Raw genomic sequence first — 17,298 nt, forward strand, 5'->3', positions numbered from 1 at the left:
TGGTTGTTAAATGATATAAAAATATAAAAGAAAATTGTAAATTGAGATATATTTTATATTTACAATATTAAATTTTGTTGTTAATATGTACGACTTTTTGAAAAAAGTTATAAAGATAACAGATTTTTTATTTTTCTAACATTTTTGACTACGTATAACAGCTCTTTTTTTTATGCTAAAGAACATATGACACATCATATGCTATATCATATCATATTGCATATCGCACATGTTCTTCTCACTGACTGAAGAAAATTGGAATAAAGGAATTATTAGACTAGGTAAGTTCTATTGCATATATTGTTATTATACATGCTAAAATATTTATTATATAGGGCCGAGGCCATGGAAAAAGTTTGCAGGGCTTGCCTGAAAAGTCCAGGAGACGGAAACCTGGTAAACATTTTCGGTCGAGAGCCCAAACTGGATGTCTCCATAGCCGATATGATCACAGAATGCACCGGATTCGAAGTAAATCCAGATGATTCGCTCCCCAAGACCATTTGCCGTTCTTGTCTGCAGGATACGAAGAATGCCTTTCAGATCCGGAAGACCTGCGAGAGGAGCTACCAGTTCTTTTGTCAGGTTCGAGATGAGGGCATAGAAGAAGCCATATGCGCGTTGCTGGAGGAAGAGGACTGGGAGTTTTCGGATAAGGAAAGCGAATGTTCCCCTAATACTTTAAAATCGGAAGAGGGTAAAACCAAAGAAGAAACTGTTTCCCTTCCAACGAGCTCTAAGAAAAGGAAACGGAGGAGGCGGAAGAATGTTCTCCAGGGGACCTGGGTCCAGGGCTATCAATGCCCCCATTGTTCGCGGTCATGTGTCAATGAGCAAGTTCTGAAAGTTCACCTTCGGTGTCACACAGGTGAAAAACCCTTCAAGTGCCCACATTGCCCAAATTCCTTTGCACAAAAACCCACTCTTGTCTCGCACATTCGCATCCACACGGGCGAGCGACCCTTCCAGTGCACCGAGTGCTCCAAGTCCTTCGTAAAGGGTTCAGATCTCCTGCGGCACAAACGAACCCACGATGGAGTTCGCCCGCACCAGTGTCCGCATTGCAAGAAGTTCTTTGCCAGAAAATCCCATCTGAGGGATCATATTCGAATCCATACGGGCGAGCGGCCCTTCCAGTGCTCCCAGTGTCCGAAATCGTTTTCCTTAAGCCAATACCTTCGGGGCCACATGGCTATCCATTCAAAATCGTTTTCAACAAAAGGGAAGCTTAGCAGGCATAGTACCACTCACTCTAAGGATCCCCTTTTTCCATGTTCTCAATGCTCGGAGCAATTTACAAATCGCTATGATCTCGAAGACCATATGCTTACCCACTCGATCCATAAATGCTCCCAGTGCTCCAAAAGATATAATAGAAAGGGTCACCTAAAAAGGCACATGTTAACTCATAATAATCCAAATTTTATCTAAATTAGTAGAGCTTGAAAATTTTTAAAAATGAAATTTGTTGAATTTGTATATAAATGATAAACTGAAATAATTTAAATGTTTATAAAAATAGTACGGTTTTTACTAGAACAAATTTTTTTTATTATTATACATTTTACAATGAATTATGAATGAAATAAAAATATCACTTTGTTGAACTCTATAACTATCTTTGTTTATGAATATTCTGGTTTGGTATTAAATTCGGTAAATGAAAACTTAAAAAATATTCCAACAAATATATGTAATATTTAATTTGCTTTAAACGAGTTCTTGATACATATTTCGATAAAAAAATCAAGAATCTTTAAATTGAATTAATTTGCGTCCCCGCATCCGAGTATCTGAAAAATGACCCCAATGCACAAAGTATTTTATGACTCCATATAGACTCGGAGTATTAATTTGTCTCCCTTTAAATTTGTTCAAATTGAGTATAAAGTCATTAAAATTCAAGTTTAAAACAGATCTCCAAAGAATTAAAACTGTGTAACACATTTATTTACTAGTATTAAGAGAATGATCCTTAACTATATTTCCAAAACCAGCTGATACTTAAAGTTCTTCAAACGGACTGAGATTCTCCTCCTTTATTGTAATCTCCTCGTATATAAGTTCCGAATCTTTCTTCTTTTTCTCATGCCGTCTAGCGATGTGCTTAGCGAGATAGTCGCTTCTGGAAAAGGATTTTTTGCACTGTTTACAATTATACGGTTTTTCCCCCGTGTGAATGCGTGTGTGCATCTTAAGAGTTTGTTTGTTCGCAAATGTTTCGGGGCAATGAGAGCATTGCAGGCGATTTAAAGAGTGGGTACGAGTATGACGTTTAAGATTAATATCATTTGAAAACGTTTTTTGACAGATTAGACAGTTGTGTGGTTCTTCAGGTGTTTTAGTGACGAATTCCTTCTTTGTATGTACACGTAATACGTGATTTGTAAATGTCTCTTTACCCGTGAAGCACTCTGAGCAATCGGTGCAATTGAATTCCTTCTTTCGATCGTGAATCAGCATGTGTCTTCTAAGTGATCTTGAAGTTCTATAAATTTTCTCGCAATCGCTACACTTGTACTCTTTAGTTTTCTTTTTAATTGGAATTTCCTCCTTGTTGTGTCTTTGGATGTGAAGTTTAAGATGATCCAATTGTAAATAGGACTTTTTGCATTCGTTGCACCTGTAGGGTCTTTCACCAGTATGAGTTCGCATATGTTTTTTAAGAACGGAATTATAGGTAAAGGACTGCAGGCATTCGGGGCACTGAAAAGGACGTTCTCCGGTGTGCGTTCGAGTGTGTTCCCTGAGCTGCGCCGGAATTCTAAAGGTTTTCGGGCAATAGGCGCACGTAAGCGTTTTCTCCTTCGTATGAATCCGCATATGCCTTTTAAAATTCGAGACGAGATTGAAAACCTTCGAGCAGTAGGGACACTGTTGCTCAAAATGATTTCGTTGGTGGACCTTGAAATCATTTCTGCGCCGGCAAACCTTCGGGCAAAGAGGACATTTAAACATTTGAACACGTTTGCTGTCTCCCAAGTCGTCATCAGTATCGTGTGGATTAAAATCTTTATCATTCTCTTCAGAAACATCCTCTTCGGTGTCATCTAGTTCAATATCTTTCTCATTGCCTTCGAATATATCCACTTCGATGTCATTGAATGGATCAATTTCGTTGTCTGACATTTGGCATTTGACTTCTTCCTCGAACAAAGCATTGTGGGTGTGCATATGATCTATCAGAGCATCCTGGTTGTCAAAGAACTCCGAGCAATGGGTGCAATTGAAAACTGCCTTTTCTGGTTGAGCTTGACTGCGGGTTCTGGTAATTCTCTGTGGTCTCGTGGACGTCTTACAATGACTCTTGATGTGCGACTGAAGATTAGCCGGTTGTATGAAGCTTCTGTCACATTTGGAGCACTTGAATGGACGCTCGCCGGTGTGAGTGCGCTCGTGATTGACGAGATGAGATTTTTGTATGAAAGTTTTGAAACACTTGGAGCAATTGTACGGTCTCTCCCCGGTGTGAATACGGAGGTGGGATTGCAGATTGGAGCTATTGAGAAAGGATTTGGGACATTGGGGGCACTTATAGGCCCGTTTTCCAGTGTGAACCAGCATGTGGTTCCTGATTTGTCTTGCAGAACGGAAGGTCTTGGTGCAGTGGTCACAAGGGAACACTTGTTCCGTCATGTGTTCGTTTTTGTGAATATCCAGAAAGTATTTGGTCCGAAATCTTTCGGGACAAAGGGTGCATTTAAACGGGAGTTCTTGTTTGATTGGGCCTTCATCATTAACTTCTCCTATGGTTGTTTCATTGACTGGGCCATTGTATTGCTCCATTTGGATGTCTGGTGCCTTGTAGACATCATCCTGTACAAAGTCTTCTTCCAAAGGCTCGTTCTTCACGTGGCAAACAAAGGGTTCGGGTTCCTGGTCATAGTTTTCCTCGCCCTCCTGTTCATTGTAATCCTCCTCCTCCTCTATGATTTCCTCCTTGACTTGGCAGATAAACTGCTGGTTGGGAACGTAGGTGTTCCTAGCTCTAAATGAACTTTGCATATCCCGCAGGCAAAGGCGACAAATGTATTCTGGGAGAAAGTCCCCTTTGCCAACTGGAAAGCCGGTGGATTCCGAAATCATATCCGCTATGGAAATTTCAAGATCCTGTGCATTGTCAGTCTCAAATATCTGGACCATGTTTTGGTATTTCAGCAAGCAAATCCTGCATTTCCCCTTCATTTTCTGGAAATCGAGTGATTAATGTCAGAGGCAGTTGCATTAATTAATCGGGGCGGCGTACTTACGGTAGTTTGTTGTTAATTTTTATAATTGAAATAAATAATATTTTTCAGATGTTTTGTTTACGTCCTTGGTTCTCCATTGACAGTGCAAATTGTGCTGTTAGGCGCAGCAACACATGTTGCGCTATCGATTAATTACCGATCCAAGGCATACCGACATAACATAAACACGGCGAGCAATATTTGGTCATACTTATTTGAGCACCCTACACCGGGAACTATGAGCAATGCAGGTTTATTATTTATTTTATTCCAGTTAATAAACTAAAAAATTTATTGTTATAACCAATAAACTTTGTATTTTAAGCTGAATAATACAATGTTGACATTATTTCCAGAGCGAAAGGTTGAGTATAATTAAATTGATATAGTAGCGCATGGCCAAGTCGACCTGCCTGCACTATGCTCTAAAATCCAGCGGCTGCTGGAAAAACAGCCACGTAAAAACATAAACGCGCAAATAAAATACTGTCTGTTCTTGCACAAAGCAAACTGAATGAGAGTAAACAAGGGCCATTAGACGGTGCCACAGCGGCAAGCGACGCAGCAGTTGGAGTTGATATGTGACGTGAAGGAGTTGGAATAGATCCGGACCCCAAAAATGACCATGGACGAAAAGCTTAAGTACTCGCTGCTGCGCGGGGAACTGGTGGACACGCAGAGCATATGGACCAGGTGGGATTCTCTCTAAGCATCTAACTATTTCCACCACTAAGTAATCCTCCCCTCTCAACCCTTGCAGGCACGAGAAACGCGTGTGGTTCATCACCCTGATAACGGGCACCTGCATGCTCTACTCCACCCGCACCACCATGCCGCTCCTCGTGCCCGCCGTGGCCTCCGCCCAGAAGTGGAGCAAAACCGACTCCGGCACCGTGCTCAGCTCCTTCTTCTGGGGCTACACACTCACCCAGGTGGTGGGCGGCTACTTCAGCGATCGCTTCGGCGGCCAGCGGGTCATCCTGTGCGCCGCCATCGGCTGGTCGCTCATCACATTCCTGATGCCCACCATTATCTGGTCGGCGGGCTCCATCAAGAGCTATGCCATTCCCTTCATCGTGGCCATTCGCATCCTAAACGGCGCCCTTCAGGGCGTCCACTTCCCCAGCATGATCAGTTTGACCAGTCAGGTGAGCGCTTATGATACTTGATCCTCTATAAACTTTAATGTAAACTCCCGCAGAACCTGTGCCCCAATGAGCGGAGCAGCTTCTTTGGCCTGCTCACAGCTGGCTCCGCTTTGGGCACTCTTTTAACTGGAATCATGGGCTCCTTTCTCCTAGACTACTTTGGCTGGTCGTACGTCTTCCGGGTGATCGGTCTGATGGGCATTGCCTGGGCCCTCGTCCTCCGTTACTATGCAATGGCCGGGGAACGCAATCGGATCATAAACATAGCCACGCCCTCGCGACTGTGCGCTAATAAGAGTCCTGCCGAGACTAGCGCCGTGCCCTGGTTGCGCTACTTCAGTCGGCTGTCCTTCTGGGCCTGTGTGCTCACCCACGCCTGCGAGATGAACTGCTTCTTTGTGCTACTCTCCTGGCTGCCCACCTACTTCCACGACGGTTTTCCGCACGCCAAGGGCTGGGTGGTCAACATGATTCCCTGGCTGGCCCTGCCGCCATGCACTCTGTTCGCCAAGTACTTGACTACGAGATTGCTCGCCCGCGAGTGGCACACTACTACGGTGAGGAAATTCATTCAGAGCTGCTGCTTTGCCGCCCAGAACTTGGCTCTTTTCGTGATGAGCCGCACCTCGGACTTCCACACGGCCCTCATTTGCATGACCATCATCATTGGCGGCACGGGCTTCCACAATAATGCGGTTACGGTGAATCCCCAGGATCTGGCTCCGCTGCACTCGGGCAGCGTCTTTGGACTGATGAACACGGTGGGCGCAATTCCCGGCTTCCTCGGTGTCTACCTGGCCGGTCACATTCTGGAGCTCACGCAGAGTTGGCCCATGGTTTTCAGCGCAGCGGCTGGCATTAATCTGGTTGGTTGGATCATATTCATGGTCTTTGGCTCCGCGGAGGCCATTGTCTAACATTCTCTGGCACACTTTCCTCAGCAGAAACTAACTTATTTATTTATGTGTGTGTATATTAGAGTGGGTCGATTTATATTAATATTTATGATTTAAAACTAATATTCAATTGACGAACAAGAACTTTTCTTGTGAGATGTTAAAGCCAAAAATATGTAGTATCATGGATACTTTAAATCGATTCACTCTATATATATTAATGTATATATTTAAGACCGTAGTTTTAAGTAGCGAAATCTTACTGCTCCTAGCGTGATAAAATACAAATGTTTAATCCATCAAGCTACATTAAATGTTAAATTTATTAAAGGCCGTTTGGAACCTGTATTATATATTCCAATTAGGCTATGCTCTTGCTCATGTACGGTCCGTCCAGTTCGTACCCCAGCTTGCGATAGTAGTTCCTGGTGCCCACTCCCGATATGACCGCCAATTTGGTGCTGCCGTGCTCCTCGCGAGAAATTCGCTCCGCCTCCTCCATGAGCAACATGCCGAAGCCCTGGTGCTGGAACTTGGTGGGATCGCGGGCATTAACCGGCACAACCGAGCCATAAACATGCAGTTCGCGCACAATGGAGCAGGCGCCCTTCAGCTCCGGCCGAAAGGTGTCCGGCGAGCACTTGCGCAGCCTCAGCAGACCGACGAGTATGTCCTGCTCGGGATCTTCGTAGGAGAGGAACGTTTCCCAGCCGCCGTTGGCCACATAATCCCGGCGAATTAACTCGATTTCGTAGGGGCGCACCTTGTTGTGGATCTCCTGAATGCCCACCTCACGCGTCCTCACATCGCGACAGGTTGTTCCAAGGTCTTTCATTCGGGCCAGAGCCAATTCGCGGAGATTTCCGTGCTCCACGCCGGAACTAAAAGGGAAAAGTATGTCAGAATAATTCAAAATATGCCATTATGATCTACCCACCTAACCAGCGGCATGGGAATGTCGCGCTGCACGCGGTAGACTCGTGTCCAAGGTGGCACAAGGGCCAAAATCTTGGCCACCAAATCCACCAGCATTGATGGCGGATAGGACTTGTACCTGCCCGTCTTCCACAACTCATAGAGGCCTGTGCCGCGAATGACGAGTGTGGGATAGATTTTCAGGCCGTCGGAGCGGAAGGCGGGATTCTCGAAGTACTCGATAAACTGCTCGATGTCGCGCTCAAAGTCCACGTTCGGCAGATCGGGCATCATGTGCGTGACGATCTTGTAGCCGGCATCCTTGCCCAGCTGGAAGCTTTCGCAGACCGCCCGTACGGTGTGTCCTCGATTCGTGTCCCTGGCCACGTCCTCGTAGACCGATTGCACGCCGATTTCCAACCGAGTGCAGCCGTAGTTAAGCATGTCCGAGATGTGCCGCTTGAGGCAGTAATCCGGCCGTGTCTCTATGGTGATGCCAATGCACTTGGTGCGCGACTTCTCCGAGTAGCGAACGGCCTCGGCCACATTGGCGCTGCTGTGACCGGAGAGCGCGTCGTGCAGGTTGCGAATGAAGTAGTCGCGATATTCCTCCGGCAGGCACATGAACGTGCCGCCCATCACGATGAACTCCACCTTGTCCACGCTGTGGCCCAGCTGCTTAAGCTGCTCGACGCGGTGGCGCGTCTGCAGGAAGGGATCGTAGCGAGCCCGGATGGCACGCATCGAGGTGGGCTCATAGCCCGTGTACGATTGCGTGGAGTACTCGAAGTCGCTGTCCGGGCCGCCGGGACAATAGACGCAGATGTTGCCGGTCATGTTGATGTGGGGGCAGCGATGCGGCTTGCACATGACGGCCACCACGGCAATCTGGATACAAATTCAAATGAAAAGATTGCTTAAAAAAGGCAGTTCCACTTACTCCACTGGCTGTGCGAATGGGCTTGGCCCTTAGCTTGGGTAGCAGGATCTTTTTGGCGTCCTGCGGAACGGCTGCAATGATGTCAACCAGGCGCGGCGAGCTGTCCAGTCCGTACTTGGAGGAAACCAAGGATTTCATCCTGTTGAGGTTCACATCCTTCTTGGCTTCGTGCGCCTGCAGCAGCTCCTGGATGATCTCGCCGATAACCAGCACCTGTCGCTCCTCGCGGCTCAGGCCGACACCTGTAACGCAACTATAGATTAGCAGGTGTTAAATATATATAATTCCCATCGTTAAACTTGCCCAACTTCTTTTTTGGCTTCATTTTCCGAATGAATTTCGCCTAAATTGCACGTGTGACGTCGCAGCAGCTGTTTTGTTTTGGTTATCGAGCGATAGGCCTAGAGATGATCCATCGATAGGCTTGGACCAATCGAAGAAGAAGAGTTGAGTCGATAGGTCTGGACATCTATGTCTCTCCACCTCTATTGTTTTCGCATCCGTTTTTCGGGAGTTCACAGAATAAAATGACTAGCTGCGTGCCAGCGCAGCAGCAAAAGGACCAGGAGCAGTTGCTGAAGGAACTGGCCAGCAGCGGCGACGAGATGGACGACCCCGACGATCCGGACCGCAACCAGCATGCGATGGTCGAGCCGACGTTCTCTTTTTCGGTGTGTATACAAGGCAGAACAAGCGACGTTCCTGCTCGGTTCGTTGAATAACGCCTTTCCTGCCTTTCCAATATTCGCAGAATAGCAACACCTGCTGGGTGTGCAACGGCTACTATGGGCCCAATTTCGGCGAGCCCTTGTGCGGCGCCTGCCACGCCTTCCTGTACAACGCCCAGCGGGCGGAGGAGCTGCTGACGGAGCTCTCCGATGACGAGGATTCCGGGAACGACGAGCCGCCGTTCAAGGACAAGCAGGAGGACGAGGAGACCGAAAACGATGTGGACATTATGGGCTTTGAAGATCTGGAGGATCCCGAACCGCCGGCCGGCCCACAGCATGCAAATCCCCAGCCAGCAATAGAAGCGCAGGATCAACAGCCAGTTCAGCCTGCTCTGGATCTGCCCCAGCTGGCGAACGAAGCGGCACGCGAGTCGCCGGAGCGTGACTTCGAGCAGGAGCGGGCCATCAATCCCTTCCTGCTGCCCATCAAGCGCCCGCGGGCCATGGCTCCCCTGGCGCTGCCCCATTACATGCATGAACTGGCCGACGGAAGGGCGAGAGTGCATGAATATAACGCTGCCAGCGGAAGCAGCAGCAGCAGAAACATCGTGAACCTAATACCCGTCGAGGTGATGCTGAAGATATTCGCCTATCTGGACGACATGTCGCTGTGGATGGCCAGCGAGGTGTGCAAGCAATGGCACGACATTGTCGGCAAGAACACGGCCCAAAGCATGTGGAAGGCGTATATCAAGCAGCGCTGGCCGCTGTTCGAGAGCTTGGCGGACAATCCCAACTGGTACCGGCTGTACGGGCTCCTGTGCTCCTCCTGCTTCTGCCGCACCTGCCTGATCGAGATGGGCGGCAGGGGTCAGGAACGGCAGCAGCAGCAGCAGGCGGGCCAGGAGCTGGTCGAACGCCAGGAGCCGGGCAACGCGATGCGCAACAATTTCCTGCGCGGCGAGGCCAATCTGCTGAATAGCTACGATTCGGAGGGCATATCGGCCATACCGCTGGATCGACAGAACAACTACTGGCAGGCCACGATACTGGGGCCACCGGGCAGCCCCTACGAGGGCGGCAAGTTCTTCCTGTTCATCTACTTTCCGGAGCGCTATCCGATGACGCCGCCCACCGTGCGATTTCTCACCAAGATCCTGCACCCGAATGTGTCGCGACACGGCGACGTGGGCATCGACATCTTCCAGAAGCAAAACTGGTCGCTGGCGCTGAACGTGGCCAAGGTGCTGCTGTCGGTGCAGAGCCTGCTGACCGACCCTTACACCGAGGTCTGCATGGAGCCGGAGGTGGGTTACATCTACGAGCACGAGCGCGAACGGTTCGAGCAGCTGGTGCGTTCGTGGACCTGGAAGTACGCCATGTTCGAGCTGATTGCACCGCGCTAGGAGATCGAGATCGCAAGGAGACTGGACTGAAAGTTGGAAACTAACCCTCTGCTACGTTGTAACTACATATGTCTGTGTATTTAGCTTAGTTGTGCCATCCGGATTGTTTATTTTGGCCTCCCTCTCACTTTTCCCCTTCACGTCCCCCAGGTCACAACATAGTCGAAATTACTTAACCTAATAATAAATGTATGCTTTAAGTTACGACTGACGTCGCCTCACTTCGTCCAGGAAACCTTGGGGATGTCAAAGTGCTCGGTGAGCGTGTCCAAATGCTCGTTGAACTTCTCCACGCGCTCCTTGTGGGTGGTTTGCGCCTTGTCCATGATCCGCTTGTTGCGCATCTTCTCCTGCTGCTTCTTGCTGGCCAGCTCCGCCTTGGTGAGCTTGCGTTCGTAGCCACTGCCGGCGGCAGAGGAGGAGGAGGAGCTGGTGGCAGTCGCCTCCGCCAGGTGCTGCTCCACGTACGCCTTCTGCAGCTCCTTCTCCTTGTTCTTGTGCTTCTTCTTTTTCTTCTTCAGGTCCGAATCGTTCTTTAGCTTGAGCTTTCCCTTGGCCACGCAGGCGTACTCGTCGGACATGGCTAGTTATCCTTTATTTTTAATGGCCAAAAATGAAAGATTTTCTTGTTTTTGTTTATACTTTTGAGATCTAGTGATGACACCCTCCAGCAAACGTGATCTAGACATCGATTGTTACTATCGATATTATTGACTTATCAAAAGGATAGACATTTTCTCGATAACATTTATCGCGATTTTTTTTTAAATTATTCTAATCAAAAATGTTTTATTGTACATCTTATTCTGTTTTTTTATTTGATTATGTTGTCTGTTAAATTAACAGTGAGTATTTTAGTATTTTTCGAATTTTTCTGAATTTTAAAAAGCAAATTTAACATTGTTCACAGTAAACAAGTTTGCTTATTGATTTGAATCCTAACTTAGCTTTATAGAAATAAAGCAAATACATTTTGTATTTTAATCTAACCTGACCTAAATCAGGTCTAAGTGCGTCATACTATCTTTTTGACATATATAATTACCTTTGCTTTCGCTAAATGTTAGAGTTCCTCTTTAATTATAGCCATTAAAACAAGTTCATAATGCAAATGTGTATTTTGATTGAGTTCTATTGAATGTTTGCTCTGATCAGCTGTCGATTGACAATGCTTTATAAATGCCAGAAGAGACTCATCAGTTCAGTCCGAGTTGTGATTGGAAGGCATTAAGATGCATCTAGCTACTTGTCTTTTTTTGGCGGTTGCCATTTTCTTGATTGCAGGATCCGAGGCAGCCCATTACAAGGGTAAATTTGAGGATCCTGCCCATCCTGGAAAGTGTGTCGTTGATGGCTTGGTCCTTGACCAGGGTCAAACTGGTCGTCACCCAAAAGTGTGTGGACGAGTTGGGTGCGGGAAGAATAGCCAAGCGGACGTCACAACGTAAGTCGAATTTAAACCAGTTCTAACGACTGATTTTAAATTAATTATATTAATAAATAGATGTGGAACTGTCGGAAGTCCTCCACCCGGTTACAAATTCAAAGAACCTCCACCAAACGCTGAATATCCCGCCTGCTGTAAAACTGATCTTGAAAAGGAGTAATGTAAAATTTTAAGACAAATAAAAAAAAACCATGACCATCTCGACGAGAAAAAAAGTTGATTAGTTTAAATATTTGTTTACAAATAATAAATCAGCATTAAAAACCAAAAAAAGAAGTGTTTATCTTATCTGACATATATCTTATCTTTTGACAATATTTTTAAAAAGCTTTGTTGTATACATTTTATTGATCTATGCACTTGTCTTATCATTATAGTTATCAATCTGTCTCGAAAATCATATAAAAGAGACAAATTTAACACAAACTCAACAGTTTGGCCAAAATGTTTCTAAAGCTTACTTCATTATTTGTCTTATTGGGAGTACTTTCCTTGTCAGCGGCATACAAAATAACACCGAATGTCGTTAATGGTAAGATAAACAAGACAGAACGAGAAAAAATAGACTTTAATCATTGGAAATTTAATCAAAAAGGAATTCCCGGGTCACTAAATATATCTACTGCTCCATTCCTTAAAATCGGTGGAGGTTATTATAGAATCGAAAGTAAAGAGGTTAATTGGTATGCTGCATTTGAATCCTGCCGACAAATGGAAGCTGAGTTAATTGCGTTTGAAAACTTGGAGGAAATACAATTGATTTATCAATACCTTATTGATAATAATATTGTTGCACAATATTGGACCGCAGGCACTGACTTGGCCGAGCAGGATAAGCATGTTTGGTTCTCGAATGGACAACCCCTGTCTTCGGATCTCTGGCTCCCGGGAGAGCCAAGTAATTCTGGAAAAGCTGAGCATTGCGATGAAACAAAAATCGCTGAGGGAGTGGGAATGAAACTAAATGACAGGAAGTGCGCTGATCTCATTCCTTATATTTGCAAGGCACCCCAACCAAAAACCGCTTCTTTTATTATCTGGTAGAATGTAAAATTTAATGACATTTTAAATATACTCTTTATACGACAATCTTATAATTGATAGCTATTTCCATCTTCAAAATAATTAAATATATTATTGACTTTGAGTTCGCCGCAATGTACAATTTGCGCGTGCTTGCAATTAAAAAGCCATACATGAAATGAAGATGGAAAAAAATCATTGCCAACAATTAAGCCTATCCGTAAAAGTAAATAATAAATAAATAATTATTGTTTCGTGTTAAGAAGTATCAACTCAAAAATTCTATGTACATTTCCTTTCTTTCACTGTAATTTAATTTTCAAGTGTTTGCAATTAGGAGGGAAATAAAGATTAGAAAAAAACATTGCCAATAATTAATTAAGCCAAGTGGCCAATTAGTCCACATTGATATTTTTGTATCTTATCAAAGATCTTTATCGTTTGAAACGTATTTAATCAAAGTATTTACATTTGAATCAAAGACCATATAAATAAGTCGGTTTTATTACATTTTGGTGCAGTCTTCTAAAAATGTTCTTAAATGTTTATGGACTTTGTGCTTTTTTGGGAATACTTTCCCTGTCTGCGGCCTACAAAATAACACCGAACGTCGTTGATGGTAAGCTTAAGAACTACAAGACATTTTATCTACCAAGATGATTATGGAACTGATTTGTGTGCATTCCCATAGGAATTCCTGGGTCTTTGAATATATCTACTGCACCATTCGTAAAGATCGGTTCAGGTTATTACTTGATTGTGAAAGATGTGAGAAGAAACTGGTACGATGCTTTTGAAACTTGTGGACAAATGGAAGCTAATTTATTTGCACCAGAAAGTTTAGAACAATTTAAACTGGTAGCTCAGCACCTTAATGAAAAAAACACCGGAGGTTATTGGACCGCTGGAACTGACTTGGCAGAACAGGGCAAACATGTGTGGTTTTCGAATAAAAAACCCGTGCCTTCGAACCTGTGGGGTCCTGGACAGCCAGATAATCATAATAATAACGAGCACTGCGATGAATTAAAATTCCACGAAGGAGGATGGTTTGAACTGAATGACGCTCCGTGCACTTCTGGCGGATATTTAATTTGCGAGGCGCCGCAGCCTAAGACAGCTTCCTTTATAATATGGTAGACTGTCATAAAATAAATAAAAATTAAAAAAATATTTGATTTTCATTATCATTCACGCCCACAGAATTCGGCGCAATGTACAATTTGCGCGTGTTTGCAATTGAAAAGCCATAAAAGAAATTAAGATTAAAACACATTTTTTGCCAACAATTAAGCCTAGCCTTAAAAGCAAATCAAGTATAGAGCATTGGGGTATTTTTACTATCTTGTAAAATTTTTATAAAGGTGTGATTTCTTTGGATGGTAAGATAAGAACCTGATTTAAATTATATGGTTATTTCCTTTTTATACCCTTGCAGAGGGTATTATGATTTCAGTCAGAAGTTTGCAACGCAGTGAAGGAGACGTTTCCGACCCCATAAAGTATATATATTCTTGATCAGCATCACTAGACGAGTCGATCTAGCCATGTCCGTCTGTCCGTCTGTCCGTCCGTCTGTCCGTCTGTCCGTCTGTCCGTCTGTCCGTCCGTTTCTACGCAAACTAGTCTCTCAGTTTTAAAGCTATCGGGATGAAACTTTCGTAAAAGTCGTATTTCTATTGCAGGTAGTATATATGTCGGAACCAAACGGATCGGACAACTATATCTTATAGCTCGCATAGGAAGGATCAAAAAAAAAAAACGTAAAAAAATTCTAGCTCCGGTGTTTTTTTAAATTTTACCTTCTACTCTTGGGAACATTTTTTTTTATATATTTCTGAATTTCGGTTTTTTTGTTTTTTAAATCGGATCACTATATCATATAGCTGCCATAGGAACGGTCGAAAAATTAAATGGAAATTAATGGGAAAAAAATTATATCTTTGTTGGTTTTTATTACAGTTTCTTCTACTCTGGGATATGACTATTTTGAAATATTTCCGAATTTCGATTTTAATTTTTAAAAGATCGAACTACTATATCATATAGCTGTGATAGAAACGATCGAAAAATTAATGTGAAATAATAAGAAATTTAACATTTTTGCGATTTGTAAATTAATAGAATGATCTGCAAGGGTATATAAGCTTCGACTTGCCGAAGCTAGCTTCCTTTCTTGTTTACTGTAATTTAAATAAAAAGAGTATGTAGATTACAAAAATATATGGCCAACAATTAGGTCAAGTGACTCATTAATTCACATTTATTTAGTTATCTTATCTATCAAAGAATTTGTATTTGTATCAAATTCCTTATAAATATGTCTTGATTATTATATTTTGCTGCAGTCTTCTAAAAATGTTCGTAAAGGTTTTTGGTCTCTGTGGCTTTTTGGGAATACTTTCCTGGCTACGGCCTACAAAATAACACCGAACGTCGTTGAGTTTAATAACTAGAAGACAATTTATTTACCAAGATGATTATTACGCTGTTCTCTTTAGAAATTCCTGGGTCTCTGAATATAACTACTGCTCCGTTCGTAAAGATTGGATCAGGCTATTACTTTATCGAAAGTACGCTTCTAAAGACTTGGAACGAAGCCTACAAAACTTGTCGAAATATGGACGCAAACTTGATTAGCGTTGAAAGCAAGGCTAAAATGATTAGGTTCATTTTACCAAATATCTCATAGAAATGAAACATTTTAAACTATTTTGGTCCTCTGGTATTAATTTAGAGAAACAGGGAAAACATATTTGGCTTTCGACTGGACAACCCGTGACTTCGGATCTGTGGCTTCCGGGAGAACCGAATAACTTGACAAATAATGAGTACTGCGATGAATTAGAGATCCACCCGGAAATTGGTGGACTGAATGACAAGAGCTGTAGCAGTTTTAATTACTTTATTTGCGAGGCACCCCAGCCAAAAACCGCTTCGTTTGTAGTGTGGTAGGCAGATAAATCATTAATTTTGTTTTTTCAGTTGCACTCGAAATGTTAATAAATATTAAATGTAATAAAAATATTTTTTAACTACAGAGAGATTTTTTGTGGTTTTCGTGCAAGCAATTATCAGCCTGACAAGTAAGTTTTGCAATATAAAGCTTGCTTAATGGCTTGCCATTCATTCATAAGATTACAATCTTTTCGAACTGGCTAACTAGCTCTTCAGATGAAGCTTCATCTTGAAGGTATTAAGATGGGTCCATCAAGTGTTTTGTTGATCATCGTTCTTCTATATTCAGGATCACAGGCTTACGTTTCATACAGTACATTCACTTACAATCGAGAACACCCCGGAAAGTGTTATATTAGAGGAGTTGGCCCGATCGAACATGGTAAAAGTGTAACGCATCCAAAAAGGTGTGAAGATCTTATGTGCATGTACAAATATACAGTCCAGAGACGATCGTAAGTCTGATATTACATAAATAAATAAATAATAAATATATAAGTATAATAAATATGCATTTAGCTGTCCCGGCACCAAGCTTGGATCCGACAAGCCACCCAAAGCTAAGTATCCCGAGTGCTGTAATGAATTAGTTAAACCATATATGTTAAATTAATTAACCAATTATATAAAGAGCTATATACACAATTTTATATAAAAATATAAATACATTATAAATTATTCATTGCATTAGATGTCCCGGTGTCTTGAAGCCTGGATCAATGATTGTATAAGTGTTCTTACCGCTGTTCGTAAATTAAATATTAAACACTTGCACACAATCCCCAGAAGAAATTGTATCCATGTGAAATTTAAATAAAACTACTTTCACAAATAAAGGTTTAGCGAATTAAATCTTAAATTAACGACATCTGAAACTTATAGCCGTCGTTAATGCTGTTAAGTTAGGAATTTTTCGCCAAGTTTATACTGTGTCTCATGGAAAAGTATTATTTCCAAAATGATTCTTAAACTAACTGGACGTAATGCCTTCTTGGGAATACTTTTTCTTTCTGCGGCCTTTAATCGATCCCCGAATATTGCTGACGGTGGGATTTCTTTTGTTTCTTACAAAGATATTTAAAGGAAGGTAATTGTTTGTTATTTAACCTAGGCGCTCCTGGGACCCAATTTGTAAATATCGGATCAAGTTATTACTACATTGAAACAAATCTTAAAAAGAATTGGTTTGATGCCTACGAATCTTGTCGACGAATGCAAGCAGATTTAATAACGCTCGAAACCTTGGATGAATTGATCGAGGTGAATAAATACCTTGTCAAGCGGAACATTTACAAAAGATATTGGACCTCTGGAAATGACCTGGCCAAAGAAGGAGAACATGTGTGGTTTTCAAACGGAGAGCCATTACGCCCGAATCTTTGGTACGTGGGAGAACCAAACAATAAGAATAGGACGGAGCATTGCGATGTGATGGGAAACGAATCGAACCCAGAAAAATTACCTGGAATAAATGATAGAAGATGCCTCTTGGAAAGTAGTTATATTTGCGAGTCATTAAAGCCACAGACTGTCGTGACCTGTGTAAAAAATTAATAATTAATTGTATACAAGTCAGAAATACCCTTTTATAATTTAAAAGGGTAGAAAAAAATAAATGATGCTTGTGCATAAGTGCTTGCTTTAATCTAAACATTATTTTAAATA

The 17,298-nt window shown here is 43.0% G+C and overlaps 5 protein-coding genes and 3 long non-coding RNA genes across 9 annotated transcripts; 3 read left to right on the forward strand and 5 right to left on the reverse strand.

Annotated features, from left to right (window-relative positions):
* Positions 1 to 2,949: 2,949 nt before the first annotated feature.
* LOC108057871 (uncharacterized) lies at positions 2,950 to 4,569 on the reverse strand. Its single transcript, XR_011417658.1, has 2 exons — positions 4,251 to 4,569; positions 2,950 to 4,188 (listed from the first exon to the last, which is right to left on the reverse strand). It is a non-coding gene; the product is annotated as an uncharacterized lncRNA (long non-coding RNA).
* A 99-nt stretch (positions 4,570 to 4,668) lies between these two features.
* Positions 4,669 to 6,587, forward strand: MFS18 (major facilitator superfamily transporter 18). The gene is made up of 3 exons (XM_017142275.3): positions 4,669 to 4,922; positions 4,990 to 5,377; positions 5,431 to 6,587. The coding sequence occupies exons 1-3, from the start codon at positions 4,849 to 4,851 to the stop codon at positions 6,292 to 6,294; spliced, it is 1,326 nt and encodes a 441-aa protein (XP_016997764.2). The 5' UTR covers positions 4,669 to 4,848; the 3' UTR covers positions 6,295 to 6,587.
* On the reverse strand, positions 6,485 to 8,568 carry Elp3 (elongator complex protein 3). Its single transcript, XM_017142273.3, has 4 exons — positions 8,432 to 8,568; positions 8,129 to 8,370; positions 7,211 to 8,076; positions 6,485 to 7,154 (listed from the first exon to the last, which is right to left on the reverse strand). Exons 1-4 carry the CDS (start codon positions 8,451 to 8,453, stop codon positions 6,635 to 6,637), a joined length of 1,650 nt encoding a protein of 549 aa, XP_016997762.1. The 5' UTR covers positions 8,454 to 8,568; the 3' UTR covers positions 6,485 to 6,634.
* An 87-nt stretch (positions 8,569 to 8,655) lies between these two features.
* Positions 8,656 to 10,409, forward strand: morgue (modifier of rpr and grim, ubiquitously expressed). The gene is made up of 2 exons (XM_017142274.3): positions 8,656 to 8,799; positions 8,880 to 10,409. The coding sequence occupies exons 1-2, from the start codon at positions 8,656 to 8,658 to the stop codon at positions 10,203 to 10,205; spliced, it is 1,470 nt and encodes a 489-aa protein (XP_016997763.2). The 3' UTR covers positions 10,206 to 10,409.
* Positions 10,283 to 10,884, reverse strand: LOC108057833 (protein FAM32A-like). Its single transcript, XM_017142277.2, has one exon. It carries the CDS (start codon positions 10,784 to 10,786, stop codon positions 10,424 to 10,426), a length of 363 nt encoding a protein of 120 aa, XP_016997766.2. The 5' UTR covers positions 10,787 to 10,884; the 3' UTR covers positions 10,283 to 10,423.
* Positions 10,885 to 12,228: 1,344 nt separating this feature from the next.
* Positions 12,229 to 15,338, reverse strand: LOC138912046 (uncharacterized). Its single transcript, XR_011417688.1, has 3 exons — positions 15,148 to 15,338; positions 12,424 to 12,689; positions 12,229 to 12,353 (listed from the first exon to the last, which is right to left on the reverse strand). It is a non-coding gene; the product is annotated as an uncharacterized lncRNA (long non-coding RNA).
* Positions 15,339 to 15,565: 227 nt separating this feature from the next.
* LOC138912045 (uncharacterized) lies at positions 15,566 to 16,460 on the reverse strand. 2 transcript variants are annotated; one of them, XR_011417686.1, is made up of 2 exons: positions 16,375 to 16,460; positions 15,566 to 16,209 (listed from the first exon to the last, which is right to left on the reverse strand). It is a non-coding gene; the product is annotated as an uncharacterized lncRNA (long non-coding RNA). The 2 variants fall into 2 exon arrangements; XR_011417687.1 differs by having other exon boundaries at positions 16,301 to 16,436.
* Positions 16,461 to 16,524: 64 nt separating this feature from the next.
* Sfp24F (Seminal fluid protein 24F) lies at positions 16,525 to 17,284 on the forward strand. Its single transcript, XM_044394812.2, has 2 exons — positions 16,525 to 16,679; positions 16,745 to 17,284. Exons 1-2 carry the CDS (start codon positions 16,592 to 16,594, stop codon positions 17,185 to 17,187), a joined length of 531 nt encoding a protein of 176 aa, XP_044250747.1. The 5' UTR covers positions 16,525 to 16,591; the 3' UTR covers positions 17,188 to 17,284.
* Positions 17,285 to 17,298: the final 14 nt, after the last annotated feature.

The sequence above is a fragment of the Drosophila takahashii genome, chromosome 2L (assembly GCF_030179915.1).
Source record: "Drosophila takahashii strain IR98-3 E-12201 chromosome 2L, DtakHiC1v2, whole genome shotgun sequence".
In the NCBI taxonomy this organism is placed as follows: Eukaryota; Metazoa; Arthropoda; class Insecta; order Diptera; family Drosophilidae; genus Drosophila; species Drosophila takahashii.